Here is a 19,085-nt window from a genome sequence, read left to right on the forward strand (position 1 = left end):
ATGCAAAGTTCCAAAGTGTGAAAATGAGGTCAAACCTCTTGTATATTTAGGCCAAATTTATGGGGGTAGGACGGTAAATTCATCTTTCCTGCCTAACAAAATTGAACGGTTATAATTTGAAAATTTAACCTAGAATTTGAAGTGGCAAAGAGCAACGCCGTTAGAATAGGCGGAAAAGAAGACGACCTAATAAACAACACGTCCAAAAATAAGCTGATGGAACTAAAGCTCTCTCCGCAATGGCAAGACGGCCACAACTCCCAAAAGCGAGACGGCCTAGCGTTGTTCGCGCCATTCGTATGAATAGGCGTTCACTCTAAATTAGCAGGCGGACAAAAATCTTTCAAAACCCTAATACACTTGTACGCCCCAAGGCTAATTGAGGTCAGAGGAGTCGGCATGTATGTGTACGAGTCACCCCCTCTAAGGGGCAAATGTTGAGGGTAAAAATACCCCGTATACATGGACCAGTCCCGTAGTGACACGTGGCCCAGTTATAGGGTGACACGCGTCACCACGGGAAGATGCCACGCGTTCAGCTTAAGAGCGCCCAAAGTTTCAGGCCAATCTCGTGGCGACACGTGGCCCAGTTAGAGGGAGACATGTGTCGTCACGAGAAGATGCCACGTGTTTAGGACATGTGTTTCCCTTTTATCAGCACGCAAAAGAGGTCTAACAACGTTAGGGCCCAAATCCCGAGAAATATCAATGAAAGCCGCAAAGCGGCGCCCCCAAAGTAACATGTGGCATCCACTGATTGCGCGGCCAATCACGTCACGCAATTCTAGGGTACAAACCCTGGAATGGGGCACGAGTCTCACCCCTATAAATACCCCAATCATTTATGATGGGAGAGGTGGATTGAGACGTTTACAAAAAACAGAGCATTAAATAGCTCCGAATTCTCTCTACTTTCTCTCTCTAGCCTTTCCCGTTCCGATCACTAACTTGATCGTCGGAGGCGAATATTCCGTCAACCGGAATATTTGTTGTTTTGCAGGTTGGACCGTCTCGTTGCCAGGATAGCGTAACCAGTATCCGAGGAAATCCAAAAAACACCCGAAACACTTCTAATGTTTCATATATACAAAATTAATCATAACATTTTATAAATACTTTATAAGTTATAACTCATTACTACCTCCATCATAAAATTCGTTTTTAAAAGTCCTATAAAATGAGAACAATTTATATTATATTTTAAGGAATAATAGAAATATGTAAAAATAAGTTTTAATCAGAAAAAATAATTTAATATGGTGAAAATACTATCAGTTCATTAGATTAATAATTTAAGCGTGATAAAATTTTTTAAGTTAGTATTAATATAGATATCTATTTACAAATAAAACTACAAAAAAAATACACTATTATATAAATAAGCGATATGATATTGCATGTCTAAATATTTTACATTATCAACAAAAGGAATTATATGATCGTATTCAACATTTAAGCTAAAACGTTTAGGAGAATCTGGGCATCAGCCGGGCACAAAATTAGTATATATAAATAAAGTAGACATTTTTAGAGAGCATTCAAAGCGCCAAGTAAGAAATATAATTATTTAGACCAATAAGAAAAAAGCTTTGTATTTTTTATTTTTTTTTAATGTAGTACATGAAAAAAAAAGGTGAAAAGTTAATTATAAACAAAAGTTAGAGAGAGATAATGGAAAAAGTACAATGAATAAAATTAGAAAAACTAAAGGTATAATGGTCTTTACATACTGGCCAAAAATAGAAACAGGTTTTAACATTTTGGATCTCTAAAAAAGGAAACAGGAATTATAATATGGGACAGAGCTGAGAAAGTATATAAAACTAAATTTTTAGCCAGGTCACAAGACAGTGACACCTGACATTTTAACTTCTCACCAAGTGTTGCACCACATAGGCAACAATTTATTATTAGTAGACACGTAGGATAAAAATGTTAGACATATGTAGATAAATTTTGTAAGAGAAAAAAGTTAGTTTAGAGCTTTTTTTTTTTTTTTTTGATACAAAGTTAGTTTAGAGTTTTATTTTCAATTAAATTTGGATAGATTTTAGGATAATATATATTACTCGTTTAGAGTTTTATTTTCGATAATGTGCAAATATAATTATAATCCTATAAAAAAAATTATAACTTTCAACAATTATTATCTTAACAATTTATTATTTTTATATCATAATATTCGTGTTAAAGAGTATTTAAAAACAAAAGCATTTATGATATACTTTAAAAAATTATAATACGTACACAACTTTATGATCAATAGTAATATATTGTTAATTTTATAGGTATGATTATCAAGTGAGTATTAACCCATGAGTAGAAAATTCGAATAACATATATATAGTGCATATTTCTATAATTACGTCAAAATATCCCAAATCAAAAGGGATATACACCTCTTACTATACATAATAGTGTTAATGATGTGTTTTAAATTTGACATATAGATGAAAAATATATTTTAACATTCTAATTAGGCAATCATCAAAGGAACCGTAAAATTTAATTACTCATCCGATAATGAGCATTTAAAGCAACTAATATTTCAAACGTGGATAGATTTACACATGAATAATAATGCCTTTAAGAAAATAGTTATTGCTTATAATTATTTTATAAGTAGCCCATTAATGTAAGGATTTTTAAAACATAAGGATATATACTATGGAGAGAACTCGGGGCATCGCTAGCTTGGGGTACGTACATACTAGTAATAATATAAATGCCAATCAATCAATCAATCAAAGCCTTAATCTCATAAGTCTGGTTGACTACATTAACTAAATTTGATTATTCCGTATAATCATCGACGAAGATCCTCCTTCTCCATTCCTTACGATCCAATGTCTCATCCACATGCAAATCCAAATTAAAAACTTCATATCTTTCCTAGCTAAGTAGCTAACTCCTTCCAACCAGATCATTTTCGGTTTCTCTCTCCCTCGTTTAACCCCTCCATGGTCCCACTCTTCCACTCTTCCTACCGATGCACCTTTGGGTCGATCTCCGTCTTACATGCACAAACTAACCCAACCGTTTTCCCTTAGTTTGTCTAATCTGCAATGTCCGTCACTCATACCTTATTATTGCGAATAGGAAAGGGCTTAATGTAGACCCTTGATGCAATCCAATTGTAATAGGAAAATCTTTTGTCAACCCTCCACATGTCCTCACATTTGTTAACACATCCCAATACATATCCTTAACCAGGTCCATGTTAATTAAATAGTTAATGGGTATAGGTTTAAAATATGGCTAAGCTTGGAAAAATTAAATTTGACTAATATTAAGTTATCCTCATATAGGTAAAACCATATCTGCATTTAGTACATCCCTTAAGTTTTTTATAGTTACATTTTTAAATATAGATATGGAGTTCGACAATTTATTCTTATATATATATCGTAAAATGTAAGACAAAATTTAGACAAATCAAATTTGAAGATGCAAATAACTTATAAATTAATAGAGGACTTAGAGGTTATGGAAAAAACAATTTTAAGTAATGAACATGTTATAATCTATATTTTTAGTTACTATAAATACCGTAAAAGATCATCAAAACATGATTAATACTCCAAATTGTTTTCATATCTTAGACTAGTTCAAAAGCCATCACTTAGTTTTGTGTGTTTTAAACTGGTCAATCTGTCATTGACAAATTGGTCATATTCACGTCTATCTTAAAAATATGACATTTTTTTTTGTCCAGTGAAAAAAATGTATGTATGATGTGCAAATTATGCTTTTTTTTTTTTTTTTTTTTTTTTTTTACAAGTATTATGTTTAAAGAATGTCTAAGACTATGTAAAATTTTCAAATAATGGTAGGTTTTTTATTTTTATGTACATATATAGTTTTTTATAACTAGTAGTCGTTTTTTTTAGCATTAACTTTCTCTAATCTTTATTTGAAACTATTCTTTGATGTTTAATCTTCTAAACATTAAAGAACAAAATATATTTAAAAAAAGAAAAACAGAGAAATAGAGAATGTGCAACATTAAAAATAATAGCACAAGCTGCCTTTTAACATACATCGTCTCATCCAAAATTTTTTTTGTAAGGAATTGAACACATAAAACGTATTAAATTGAAAGTGTACAAATTGAACATGTATTGATTTCTTAATAGCTATTAGAATTTTCATAGTATTTAATTACATTTATTCTAAAGACAGAATTTTGATATCTTTCCTGGAAGATCTAGCCAAGGCAAACAATTTACACTTGCATACGCTTGTTCTTTAGAAACTTGAACGAAGAGCAGTGGAAATGCCACTTGAACTACTACCATTGTAAAACAAACACCCCTGAAATCCCGTTTTTAATTATTATTTTTTTCTATCAAGATTTTAAATTTCAGAAAAAAAAAAAAAAAAAAAATCACCATGACAATATACACAAAGTAAATTTAGATGTCCCGTCAAAAAAAAAAAAAAAAAAAAAAAAAGTAAATTTAGATGCAATTCCTAAAGAAGTACATTTACATTACGTATATAAAAAAAGTAGCGAAATTTCCTGATAAAGTTAGTTTGTATGGAATTTAGAGTCAAAATTAATATGCTACAAAGTATTAGCTAAAATAAATGTTACCAAATCATGTCAAAATATATATATATATATATATATATATATATATATATATATATATATATATATATATATATATATATATATATATATATATTGTAATAAACTTTAATTAATAAACTATAATTTCAACATTTGAGCAAACATTTACACTAATGTATAGGAAAATTGCTTGAAAATTCAAGTAAACTTACTCGAAAATTGATTACCTCTCTTACAATTTGGATTACCATCTATATATATATGACTATATGTGTTGATCCTTCAGCTTCAAGCCATAATCACCATAAAATCCATAATCATAATCAAGGTTTAATACTTCCATTACCAAGTTTCATCCCAAACCCGAGTTTAAAGTTTTCCAGCTAAACATGGCGCGAAGATACAACACCAAGGATTCAAATGGTTCATCACCAAAGAGGGGTGGTGTACTCTGGGGGATCATCTGTTGCTTCTGCGGCGAACAAGACTAACGCAACATAAACATCATCCATGTCTATGCATACTATATGCAATGTGAAGCTCCTAATTATTCTTGAATGTTTGGTTTATCTCTAGGAATACACTTGTGGTTCATATTACTAATGTATGTATCAAATGTCTAATTATGATGGGTCCAATTTTTATCCTATTGTCCCTGTTTCAACAGAGCATATGGGATAATATTGGATCCAATCACATTCTTCTATACTTGTTTTCATTTGTTCATGTTTTTGAATTCATAGTACATTTTGTCTAATTGTCTCTATTGTCTTTTTTTTTTTTTTTTTTTAATTACATAATAAATGACAGTTGTTTGAAATGATTGGCATAATTTAATGAAAGTTGTTTTTTATAATCTGTTTTTAAGTTTGATTAATTATGTTTGTCCATTTATATTTTTACAACCACTATAAAGGTTTAACTTATGCTAATTTTCACTATTAATTCCTTATTCTGCATGTATCATTTATTTATGATCAGATTCTATGGGTTTGAAGCAGCAAGTCTGCTGAAGATTCTGATGTAACATGTGAATTTATTTCTCATCCTTATACTGATTTCAGGACTGTATTTATTTTTGTTTGGATCGCGATCATTCTATAATAGTGAACAATAGATTATACTTTGTATATCTTTATTTGTAGCTATTGCATACTTGGTATATTAATTATAAACTACCCCATAATTTTTCTTGTTCACAAGATTTCCTTTTCAACTTTTTCTTTTTTGAAAGACTCCTTTTCAACTTTTAAATACAGTGATATATACTAAATATGTAAATAAACTCCAAAAACTGAGTTGACAACCTATCAAACTTGGTGTAAAACAGTAAAAGTAATATCCACATTATTCCCAATTAATCCAATCAGAAATCTAGCAATATCATCTGAGAAAACCAGTACTAAGTTACATACATGGACCTTTAATGAACATCTGTGCACTCGAACATTGTCTGACAGTGAAAATTTAAGCATTAGATAAATAGATAGTCCCCTAGCTTCTTATGTAGAACATAACTCAGCAATAAAAACCCGAAACTTCCTGAATCGGGTTTCCCAAGACACATAACCTTGCTGCAGTTGTTAAGAAGGTAGTTTGATGAGAGACCAAAGACAAGCGCTTTTGAGCAATTGGCTGGTTTGCACTGCTGAACTCACTGCTTGTTACAAAGCATTCTTCCTGTCACTATGAAACTCTCACAGATGTAATGTTCTCAATTTAAATAAATCCAAGAAGTCTCAACAAGTTAACCAATCTATCAGTCATATTGTCTGATGGGAAAATCAGTTCAGTGGCATAGATCATATCTAATTACTTATGATCAGTTTTTCCAGATAGGGTGTTATACGATACAAAAGAAATTCATAATATACAAATATTCAATATTTTATCTCACACTTAGGCCCTAACCTATGCCTCGTTTCAATGTCTATGGTAATACTTGTCCTACCACAAGTATCAGCCTATGCATCGTCTCAATGTCTATGGCAATACTTGTCCGACCACAAGTATCAACCTATGCATCGTCTCAATGTCTATGGTAATACTTGTCATACAACAAGTATCTCTATTTCTTAATCATCCATATACTACCTCTCAAATGGTAGTGGAATATGAAAAATATGAAAAAATCACATGGTTGAGGATGAAATTGCTTAATTTCACTTTATCAGATTTTGGTTGAGTGGAATTGATGAGAGAGAAAAGTGATGGGACCTAAAGTATTTTTGTGAGAATAAGTATTGGTCCCAAGTCAGATTAATAGTATGGATCAATCTTTAAGGGACGGCTTAAAAAAAAATTGGGGCAAACAAAAAGAGACCAAAGGAGTATCAAACATCAGTAGAAAATCAGGGTCTATGCCTCCTGGCTAAGAGTACATGTCTTAAACTTCAGTGACTCAACAGACTTCTTGGCATCCAGTCCATCTTTCTTTTCTTTTAGGGTCTTCTCTACCAAGGTGCTGTTTCCCTTAATCAGAAAACAGCTTCATCTCTTACCCGCAAAACTATCCAGTTCACATACCTTCCTGAGAACTTACTTTGTATTGCATTATGCAGGAAGATACATGTTTCTTTGGAATCAAACTTGAATAACAGAAAACCATAACTTGGAAAATAGCAGTAAAAAATTAACAGGTTTACCATTTGATTACAGAAAAAGGTGTCACAATCTCTTCTTACAACAGCTTTTAGCTAGATGTCGAAAAAAAAACCTATCATCTAAATGTTTCAATACATGGAAATGGTGTGATACAAATTACAAAAAAATGACAGTTAGATCACCTACATTAATCTCACACTAAAGCCACCAGATCCATCTCATTTCATCCAATGGCCAAAGTATTAGAGTCTTCTACAAGCTACCAGTCAAAAATATACAACCCTTGAAGCAAAGCCATGACAGATCTTAAAATCAGCTAACTTGCAGTCTTATCTCACAATAGCAAAGACAGCTCGCCGAAAGTGTGCAAGCACAGGAAATGGCCACTTTTGCATTTAAGCCCCTAAATTACAACATGAATACAAAAAAAAAAAAAAAAAAGAAAAGAAAAGAAAAAAAAAAAAAAAGAAAAAAAGAAAAATTATCCTCATGCCTTTGACATCTTTCATAGTTTAACTCAATCCCTCTTGCACAGTAGATTCTTCATCATTAAGTGTTCTAGCAGCTGATAAAAGCATATCCATTCCTCCAGATCCACCCGCTGGATCCTCAAATTTCAGTTTGGATTTCGTAGAGGAATCGTCAGTAACCCTTTTCCCTTCATCTTTCATTTGTTTCCGTTCTAGATCCTCATACAACTTTTTGACTTTGCGTACTGCCTTTATCCCTACATCACATTTTGGGCAAAACCACTTGCCCCTGGGAATTGATGTACGCGGAGGATCCATACAATAGATATGGTAGCCATGATCACATCCATCACACATCACAATATTATCATCATCCTTGTCAACAAGACAAACCCTACATAGACAAGAAGGGCAATACCAACGAGGACCATACGTTTTTAACTCTTTGTTTGTCAAGCACCTTGTATGATAGTACTTGTATTCGCAACCACTATGTTCACACACACGGAACTCATCACCATTATTTAGTATGCTTCCACATATTTTACAAGGCAATCGTTTGTTTCCTTTGAACACTTGAGGTCCAGTTCCTATGATATCATCTGAACTTTCTTTAACATCATCCAGTGCTTCTTCAGACAATGGAATGGCATCAAGTCCACTGATACCAGAATTAGCAATTAATCTCTCACAAACAACACAATCTTCATGAGGAGATGCCATACCACTAGCAGTGCAATTGGCACAAAACCAACTTTTGTGTGGAATTTCCTTCACAGCAGGCTTGATACAGGAAACATGGAACATTGCTTCACATGAATCACACACAAGGCAATCTCTTCCATCTGACCTCTCTCCACACTGTCTACATGTACAAAACACAGAAGCATCTAACTCCTCCTGCTTGATTTGCACATCATAATCCCGGCCATTTAACTGTTCACATTAAGTAGAGCTTAGGTGTATGCAAAAGACTAAAGGATTGACCAATAAACACAATTTTTTTGAAGCAATGTCTAATAAAGCCTCTCAAAATCACTTTTCGTTGACAATGGCTAAACAATCTACCAATCACAAAAACTTGAAGCTCATTTGAAATGTAAGAGTCAGTTTGTCACCAAGATTAGAAGACAGTTGAAATGTAACATACTTCCACTAAACATGTGAATAATTTGTCTTATGATGTTAATTTGACCTTTTTTTTTTTTAAGTACAGGTGGTTTTCCTTCACATTAATTTAGATAAATGTACTCTCATCTTCAAAGATTTTGTCAGTATATAACATAAGTTGTTCTATACATTGAATCATTAACAAACACGTTTTCAAGTTGATTAGACAGCACAGATGCAGTTTAGAAGGAGCCAAGGAGGTTATAATATTGGTGGAGGTGGCAATCAAATGATTATGTTTTTTGCCTTAAGATAACCATTGAGTTGGTAGCATTGCTCAAAAATAAAAAGGTAGTTATTTCCATAACTCAGCATTATTTGATAGTTCCCCACAAAATTTCCTGTTTAGTTTTATGCCCATTTAGACAACATTTATTTAAAACAAAGATAAAATGAACCCCAAACTTTAACTCTTTCAGCTAAACAAGTGCCTTTGTAGGACTACCTCAGTCTAACAGGTTGATCTCTAAATAACATTGATCATTAATACTCAAGAAATGCCAAAATTGTTAAAAGCTAGATCCACTCAACAGATATAGCAGTCAACGTTTAAGCTCTAACAGATACACCAACAAGTGCAGAAGTTGAATAAATTATTTACCTCTTGTCCTTTGTAACTTGAGTTATCAAGTACAGCAGCTCCTCCCTGTCAAAATATTATTATTTGAATAAGGATGCATGATTAATGCAATAAATATCAAACAGTGGACTGTGAAGGGTAGCAAAGATTTATGCCAGGTATAGAAATAATCCCAAATTAAGACATAAGCTCTCACTAGGTCACGACAGCAGGCTCTTGACAGCTCTGACATACTATTTGAAAGGGAAACCATCTCATTGCCAATTGTTCGAAGCTTTCTCCATATCTGCGGACAAGTGAGAGATGGAATAGTGACATTTTTGCATATAATCAAAACAAATTTGACAATTAAGCCAGACTTATGTCATCCTCAAATCCTCGATACTTAACTTGCCATTTTCTTTGACCAATGCAAATAAGATAGCAAAAACACACTGAAAACTCATATTTCGCAAATTATTAAAAGTAGTGGTTTCGTACATACACATGAAACATTTATTGAATAGCAAAGCAACATATTTAAGGGTCAAAGAGTCTTAAATCATGGTCAGACCTCAAGCAGAAATCTAAACAATTCCTGTTCTTCCTTTTGCTATCTGGTATTCAGATGGTATTGTCCAGCCTCCATTACTTATGTACAGATTAAGCAATCCTATTCTGTTCTCTAAATTTTCTTCAGAGTTGGTTGGCAGACAATGGTAAAAAAAAAATAAAATTTAAATAAAAACAACAGAGAAGGAATCAAGTGGCCTTTCAGTATTCGGTACTGAACATTTTATGGAATTTGATAGGATAGAAAGTGATTGGAAAAGATGGTGTAATTTGTTCCACTTTACACTCCTCCCATAAATGAAAGAATTGGGGTTGAAAGATAAATTAAAAAGCTGTCTACTTTATTTTGCTCATTTTTACTTTCTGTCTATCCCACTGGTAATATCTCCCTTCAAAATTAAACTGCAACCCTCCCCTTTTAGCCATCTCCCACTGCAACCTTTATTTATTTTTTTTTAACTTTGCTTTTCTCTACATGAAAAAATTAAGCCATAAAAACTGCAAAACCATTCTGCCTATGCATAAAAAAGACGAAAGAATTGTCAGAAAATATCAACTAGCTGTATGCATTTAACAATTATTTAAGAAACTTGTAAAAAAAAACCTTGTTTCTCCAATATTGGAAAACAGCAAAACAAAGGTGTGTGTTCATTTGAATTAATTTTTTCTTTATATAGATGATTTGAAAATAGGGTATCATATGAAATGAGTGGCAGGGAATAAAGAGTTACTTTAAGTCATTATGTCATCCACCATAACCTACACATTAGTTTTCAAAGGAAAAAGTTACCAACACATAGCTTTCTTTCTGATGACTAATCACGTAATTTGTGAACTTCGATAGACATTCAGGTGTATAAAGAACACATCGTTTCATAGTGTAGATATAAATAACGAGGGTGGGCTTGTTTCTCTAGAATAATGAGTTCATCACAGTAGAAATTAAATTCAAGGTTTGCTTTCTACAATGAAACCAAAGCAAAAACCACTGTCACATAATCTAGAAGAAAACTGGCAGAATAAAGTACCTGCTGGATATCTGACGAGAACAGCATAGGTGTTTGTTCATATGCACCTTCTTTTATCCTTGAATTAATAAGACTAAAGTCCAAAACTTTTTCAATTTTCAGCCCATGAAGATTTTCAGTAAGCATCTTGCACAGTGAAGCAAACTTTCCTGACATCACAAGTCTGAGGAAAGCACGTTCACACTGTCTAGTCACATTTACTTGACCGCTATCACTTGAAACTCCATTAGATATCACAGATGAAAATCCTTTAGCTTCAGTTGAAGCTCCATTAGATTGCCCAGCTCTCGGTAAATGGGCATGGCTATCACGATGGTCAACTGTTTCCTGCATAAAGAAAAAAAGGAGAACTTGAGGTGATAAAATAGTAACATATAACAATAAACTATATAAGCAATGCCAACTACCCGGAGTGGTAAACCACAACCCACTATTTACCCTATGATTATCATCAGACACCTTCCTAGAGAACGTTGAAGGGGCTTAAATGTATACAGGCATGAGCTAAAAGTGAATAAAAAGACAAAGCTAGAAATGCAAACAAGCAACCTGAGGAAAGAAAATGGAGTTTGGCAACATACCTTGGCAATGTTTGCATGACTACTTCCAGGATTACTACGAAGTGCCTCTCTGATGCAGTTTGATATTCCACTACCTCCACCCTCAGTGGGACAGAGTGATTGACAGATATTTTCCAAAGCATTTCTCCAATGTTGATAAGAACAACCATCTGAACCATTCAGAATAGATTGGCAGTTTATCTTTGGGTCACACACTTGAGCACAAGATTTTTTTTGTAAATCTATGTCCACTAATTCTTTTACCATCTGCAGAGAACAAGATTAAAATAAATAAATAAATACATAGTAGTAAGAAGCATATTGACTTAGTTATACCAGCAATAGATTCAACTATGTCCACTAATTCGTTTACCATCAGCACACCAGGTAAGGAAAATACATAGTAGTAAGAGACATATGGACTAAGTTTTAAAAGCAATAAATTCATTAATGTCAATAAATGACCAAATGAAAAGGCTGAGCTCAATCCACAATAGCTATACATGTGATGATGGGAAATGTAAAATTGCTGAAAATAACCACTACTAGAAGTACAAGTCAATCCTTGAATGGGCCCATCAACAGAAAAAACACAGCACAGAAATGCGAAGGAGTATCAATGACCAGACTCTGGCTAAAAAATTTGCCCCTTTTAAAATGTTACTTCTAAATACATTGCTTCCTCACACAAAAATATATGTACACTTTGACGAGACTTCTTGTAGATTTCTTTTCGGTAGCTTCTCATGCCATGTTGTCATATAACCTCATGCTCTCATGCCTCAACGATTACCAATAATAAAACAAAAAACAAAACAAGAGGAAAATGTTTGCATGAATTAGATTACTACTCCTGCAGTCACAATTTAAAATCAGGATTGGACTTCCTACATTCCAATCTTTGTACAAAGGAGTAGGCACAACTTAGAGATACAAAGTGGGCAATATGTTGCCATTTCTCCATTCTCATGCAGAGAGGGGGGGGGGGGGGGGGGGGGGGGGGATTACTCATTAATAACTAGATAAACTTATCCTTTCCATTCTTGGGGACAACCGCATCCTTACATCTCTACTTGTCACCTACCCTTCTCTTATTAATTCTCTCAAGGAAAAATATTATTTATCCCTGCATATTTTGTTCTATCTTCCAGGTCCTCTCCTATCAATGTCTTTGGTGCTTCCACACCAAATCATTTTGAATCTTCTCATGGGTCATAATCTTTTGAACTTCATGATTCATTATTATCTGTTTCTTTAGATTCATCCCTTATTTTATTTTAAATGTATATGTGCCATGTTTTTTCCTTACTCTAATTGCTCACTTACCTCATCTCTCTCATCTATTTCTAGTTTTCTACAACAGGTAAAAAAAAAATCTTATAGCAGCTTTAGTTTTCCAATTTTCTTTCAATACTTATCTCAAAAAAGTATAATTAGCACCCCCGTTGTTCTAGACTTCTTGCATCACTACCTTTCCCCTCCCTTGCTTCTTTGAGGGTTAAACCACTTCTTTTTTTTGTCCATCGTCATTAACTTTCTTCTCCCCTCCATTTCAATCTTATGTCCACTAAACTAACACTTTCTCATTCTACATCTTGTCACTTTTTGCAATGAGGGTTTAACAAGTAAGAAAAAACAATTATCACTCATCAAAACGCCATCCAACACAGTCAACTCTTATCCCAAATACTTTAAAGATTGTGATAAGACAATGTACTACGTCCATTCTTATGAAGAAACTCAACCGTAAAACAAACCAAGATTTACCAGTGATTAGATCGATTTATAAGAGATCCTCAATGAAGGACTCAAAATTTCAGATCCCAATGGCAAAATCTCCTACTCCCTCTATCCCTTATTTTTTGCAGGATTGCACCATTTGACCCAACATCTCTCACAAAAAGTGGGTCCATGGTGCAAATAAAAAGTGTTGGGGGGGGGGGGGGGGGGGGGGGGGGGGGGGGCACAGAGGGAGTATAAATCAAGAAAAACAATTGCTAAAGCCAAAATGCAATTAAAAGTATATTCTTCATAAACAACCGTAAATCCTAACATATTAAAATTTTATCCCAGATGCCAAATCACATTCCATCTTCCAGCTAAAGAAGCTAACCGGAGGTCAACTTCAGGCCTCCACACTGACAGTAATTAAGGGTCCTTCCAAACATAACACTTCAAATAAAGAAATTATTAAGTCCTTATAGAACATGTGTGAAAGTTAGAAATCTCTAATCTGCTGGTTTGGCCGTTTAGTAGCCAAACTACTGACAAACACATTAGATAGGAGCTAAAACCAATCAAACATATCCTCTAGAGAAGATTTTTAAGCTTTTCTACACTTAAGGTGTGCCTCCCTGCCTCGCCTAAGAAAGGTGTGTCCTCTGCCTTAAATCTCATTCCTTTTTAAAACTAAGACTAGGATAAAGAAAATTAGTATTCCGAACTAACGAATGCTTCTATCCTAACATTACATCTGAAAAACTATGCAAGACACACCAATTTGACAGAGCAGATTTTAGGAGCTGAGCTGCTCAATTGCAGCAGATAAGCTGGTGTCCTTGGCATCAAGCTAATTCTTGTCCAGGGATCAGGGTCCTCAAAAGTTTTGGCCCAACAAAGTTTTCTCAGCCTGACACTCTTTGCTATTATCAATGCTAGAACAGGACCCTGTTGAATTCCCATTATTGCTCAAGTAGTCAAGTACATGCCAACCTTTTTTTTTCTGCTCTATAAACAATAAGCGTTGGATAACAACAATTTTATGGATGACTTCAAGTACTTAGAAAGTTTTTCTATGACATGCTTTCCACAGAGTTTAAACAACATAATTTTAAGTGGCATTGGCACAAGTCAATAACTTGACTTGTAAACATAATATCACACATAAGTACATAACCTCCAAACCCTATTCTCAAAGGAAAATTTATAACAACAAAAGCGCATAGAGCCGATGAGATGTCCATTTAAAGCTCCACTCGTATACCTAGTACAAATTGGTGTTTTCATCCCACTCAATTACAAGACCAACTTCCATCCAAGCTCTACGAATCAAAAAACATTACAATTCCGGCATACATGTCAACCCAGCTTGATTTGCACGAAATCCCAATTAAAGAAAAACCTTTTTAGAGAAGTAAAACCAAGACATTTTAATGACACCTAAATGGTTTAGCATTCACTGGACACAATTTCAAAGTCAATGAACTCATTCTAATTAGCTCAAGAATAACACATTACTCAATTCGGCAAATTTAACCACATCATTCAAACAGCGCAAATCAATCAAATCTCATCAAAACACGAAAACAGCTTAATGCCAATACAAGAACATAAATCAATGGGTAAGAAAAAAAAAAGAACCTTATCATCCAATTGAGCAGAAGTAGCACAAGGCATCTTCTCCAAATCAACAACCTTGGAATTCGAATTCGACGCCCCACATTTTCGACGCTTGTAAGTCCGAAGCGAACTCCCATCTCCACTACCACCACTACTACTTGAACAACCATGCAAAAAACCATTCACCTTATTACTACCATTACTATTACCATGAACACTACCATTCCCATTACCATTCGTTTCAATCACCATATCTTCAAAACCGCCACAAATTTAGGGTTTACAACAACCCCAAATTCAATTCAATCCCACCAACTTCAAATACACTCCACAACCAAACAAAAATCAAAAACCTCCCCAAAACTCACCAAGATCTAGCGACATAACCCCTTGAACAATCTTTAAACCCACTTAATCCAAACATTGAAAAATCAATCGATTCACAGAACAATCCCAGAAAGAAGCAATTCGGAAGTTGCAGAGTAGAAGAAGAAGTGAAGTAGAAACCCTGGAAAGTGGAAATCGGCGACGGAACCCTAGAAAGAGGCGGTAGAGAAGGTGGTGGTGCCGCTGAATTGAGGAGAGAGAAATAAGAGAGAGAGAGAGGGTGGTTTGGCTTATCTTTTGGTATTTGAATTTTAAAATGTGTTGTGAAAAATTATAGAGCGCTTCATATTCTTTGGTGCTAATACTATTTTTGGAGGGATTTGGGGTGTTTAATTTTGTGTGATTTTATTAATTGATTTGGGAAAGGTGGCTAGTGACAAAAGTGAAGAGAAGGGAGTCAAGATTATGGTATATGTACTTTTCCGCTTGGCTAGGTGTCACGGTCCGAGAGTTTTGACACCGGATCGTGTGACGCGCGCTTGTCTATTAGCGACAAGGACGCAAGCCTAAAGTAAGTGAGGATCGTAAGCACACAGCAACACGGACCAAGGTATCTTAAGAAAGCACTCGTCCACAACGGGTGCTAGGTTGGGGCTTGTGACGGCCGATACTTCGAAGCTGGCACAAGCGGAACCGACTAGATGAGGGCGTCTTTTGAAGGTCTCTTGGTTTGGTGGGGATGCTTTAAAACAAGGTAAGCACAATATCTATAAAGGCTTAAACAACAGACAAGTCTTAAAGCAATAGCAAGGGGGTAGAGAGCGTAGATTGAATAACCATGCGCTCCCTAAAGAGCTTTATATTGCATTAGTAGAGAATTACAAGTGAACGTTGACATGACAGTAACACAATAATTCTCCCTAGAGCCTAGAAAATAAAAAGAAAGACTAAAGAGACATTACAAAAGGCAAATTACAAGGAAAATAAAGAAGAATACATAATAAAGAGGTTGGATTCTAACATCCTCCCCCACTTAAGCCGTCGACGACCTCGTCGACTCACAAACAAACTTACACACAAAAAGAAAAAGAAACAGCAGCTTCATTCTTCGGTTGCTGGGGAGGTTCTCGTCCTGGTTCTGATGTTGGCGCGGGAGCTGTTGTTGCGGCTATCGTCTTCTGCATCTGGATGATATGGTTTGAGGCGACTAACGTGGAAGACTGGGTGTATCCTCATCCACGTAGGCGGTTCAACTTTGTACGCACTCTTCCCAATCCGTTTGATGATGCGGATGGGGCCTTCATATTTTCTGATCAGTCGACGATCTCTTCCTCGAAGAAACTTGAGTTGCTCTGGCATGACTTTCACCATCACCATGTCCCCCACACTAAATTCCAACGGTCTTTTGTTCTGGTCTGCCCACTTTTCATTCTCTTCGATGCTCGCTCTAGGTAAGCACGAGCAACTTCCATGTTTTGCTGCCATTCTCGCTTGAACTCTCGCGCTTCGCGGCTTCTCCCCTCTTCGGAGGTTGCTATCGTGTGAGGCAGGAGAGGTTGCTGCCCCATCACCAGTTCAAAAGGGCTTCTGTTGAATGTTGTGCTCTTCTGGGCGTTAAAACAAAGTTGGGCAACATCAAGGAGTTTCACCCAATCCTTCTAATTGGCGCTGACAAAATGTCTCAAGTATTCCTCTAAGAGACCGTTGAATCTCTCAGTTTGCCCATCAGATTGAGAGTGGTGGCTCGAGGACATATTCAAGTCGGACCCCATTAGTTTAAACAATTCCGTCCAGAATATGCTCGTGAATCTCGTGTCTCGATCGCTGACGATGCTTTGCGGCAGCCCCCAATACTTCACAATGTGTTTGAAGAATAATGGCGTCGTCTCCTCAGCACCGCAGTCCTTCTGCAAGGGAACAAAGGTGGCATATTTTGAGAACCTGTCGATCACCACCATCACAGCTGAATACTGCTCTACTTTGAGGAGACCACTGATAAAGTCCATCGATATGCTTTCCCACGGACGTGACGGAACAGGGAGGGGATCTAGGAGGCCTCCAGGTTTCTGACGATCCACCTTATCTTGTTGACAAACCAAGCAAGTCCGGGTGTAGTGCATAACGTCTTCCTTCATCCCGGGCCAATAATACCCCATGGAGAGTAAGCTTAAAGTCCTTTGCCAACCTGGATGTCCCGCCCACAGAGTGTCGTGGCATTCCTTTAACAACATCTTCCTTAATCCTCCCGCTTTAGGGATGAAAAGTTTTGTACCTTTGGTGAAGATGAGACCGTCTTCCATCCAAAAACGTCTGGTCTTCCCTTCTTCAATCATCTTCGTTAAGGTAGTTGTCATCGGGTCATCTGTTAGATAAGCTCGAACTTGATCCCTAACTGCCGTGGCAATACTGCTTGAAGTCATGGGGGCAAGCTTGTATGTTGCGGCAAGATCCGCACGCCTACTCAGGGCGTCGGCGACTCTGTTGCTTGCTCCTGGCCTGTAAGTGAACTCCACATTAAAGTCGGCAAGGGCCTCCTACCAACGAGCCTGCTTTCCCGTTAATTTTGGTTGGGTGAGGAAGTAGCTAGCTGCCGTGTTATCGGTGCGGACAATGAATTTCGAGCCCAACAAGTAGTGTCTCCACCCCTTCAAGCAGTGAACAATCGCTAAGAGCTCTTTTTCTTGTGCTGCGTATCTCCTTTCTGCATCATTCAACTTCCGGCTCTCGTAAGCGATTGGGTGTCCTTCTTGGAGTAAGACCCCGCCCAAAGCATAATCAGATGCATCTGTATCAACCTCAAACGGCTTGTTGATGTTGGGGAGCGCTAGGACCGGCTCCTTCATTACTGCTTCTTTGAGCTTGAGGAAAGCCCCCTGTTGTTTCTCTGACCAATCCCACTTGTTGTCTTTCTTTAGCAACTCCGTCAAAGGGCTCGCTATCTCAGAGTATCCTTGAATGAAGCGTTAGTAGTAATTAGCTAACCCCAAGAACGACCTTAGCTCCGAGACGTTCCTTGGTGCTTGCCAATCACTAATGGCTTGGATTTTCTTAGGATCCATCCTTATGCGGCCTCCTCCTACGAAATGTCCAAGAAAGCTTACTTCTTTTTTCGCAAAGGCACATTTCTCTCGCTTCACGAACAGGTGATGTTGTCTCAATTTCTCAAACACTATCTTCAAGTGTTCTAAGTGATCTTCAAGGGTGTTGCTGAAGATTACGATGTCGTCCAAGTAGACCACCACAAACTTGTCCAGATAGTCGTGGAAAACTTGATTCATCAACGTACAGAATGTTGCAGGAGCATTTGTTAACCCGAATGGCATGACCAACCACTCGAAACGCCCTGTACCTGGTGACGCAGGCCGTCTTTGGTTCATCTCCTTGTGCAATTCGAACCTGATGGTAGCCAGACCTTAGATCGAGTTTGGTGAAGTACACAGCATCTCCTAGCTGGTCGAACAAATTTGCCACCAACGGAATTGGATAGTGATTCCTCACCGTTAGCTTGTTTAAGGCTCTGTAGTCGATGCACAATCTCAAACTCCCACCCTGCTTCTTCTGGAAAAGGATCGGCGCACCATAGGGAGCTCTAAAAGGACGGATAAATCCGGCTTCCAACAGCCCATCTAATTGTTTTCGCAACTCTGCGAGCTCCGGAGGGGCCATCCGATAGGGACTTCTCGCGGGTGGTCTATCACCAGGCACCAGCTCAATGCTGTGATCTATGGCCCTTCGAGGGGGAAGGGATTTCGGGAGCTCCTTGGGGAGGATGTCTGAATATTCCCCCAGTAACTCACTAATGACCTCGGGAATGTCCCCCTCCTCCTCTTCCTCCTTCATTGAGAGAGTAGCGAGGAACGTAGGCTCATTCCTCCTAAT

The 19,085-nt window shown here is 36.4% G+C and overlaps 1 protein-coding gene across 1 annotated transcript; it reads right to left on the reverse strand.

Moving 5' to 3' along the window:
* Window positions 1–7,195: 7,195 nt before the first annotated feature.
* On the reverse strand, window positions 7,196–15,515 carry LOC145585246 (PHD finger protein EHD3-like). The gene is made up of 6 exons (XM_081641963.1): window positions 14,901–15,515; window positions 11,562–11,807; window positions 10,981–11,307; window positions 9,597–9,686; window positions 9,422–9,466; window positions 7,196–8,586 (listed from the first exon to the last, which is right to left on the reverse strand). The coding sequence occupies exons 1-6, from the start codon at window positions 15,129–15,131 to the stop codon at window positions 7,693–7,695; spliced, it is 1,833 nt and encodes a 610-aa protein (XP_081498089.1). The 5' UTR covers window positions 15,132–15,515; the 3' UTR covers window positions 7,196–7,692.
* Between the last annotated feature and the right edge of the window lie 3,570 nt (window positions 15,516–19,085).

Source organism: Chenopodium album, chromosome 16 (assembly GCF_948465745.1).
Source record: "Chenopodium album chromosome 16, dcCheAlbu1.1, whole genome shotgun sequence".
NCBI lineage: Eukaryota > Viridiplantae > Streptophyta > Magnoliopsida > Caryophyllales > Amaranthaceae > Chenopodium > Chenopodium album.

Excerpts from the sequence above, each read along its gene's own strand:
- LOC145585246 (XM_081641963.1), bottom strand. The coding sequence starts at position 15,131 with ATGGTGATTGAAACGAATGGTAATGGGAATGGTAGTGTTCATGGTAAT. Across the intron at positions 11,308-11,561 it reads GTCATGCAAACATTGCCAAG|GAAACAGTTGACCATCGTGA; the intron begins GTATGTTGCCAA and ends TTCTTTATGCAG. Across the intron at positions 8,587-9,421 it reads CAAGTTACAAAGGACAAGAG|TTAAATGGCCGGGATTATGA; the intron begins GTAAATAATTTA and ends TAATGTGAACAG.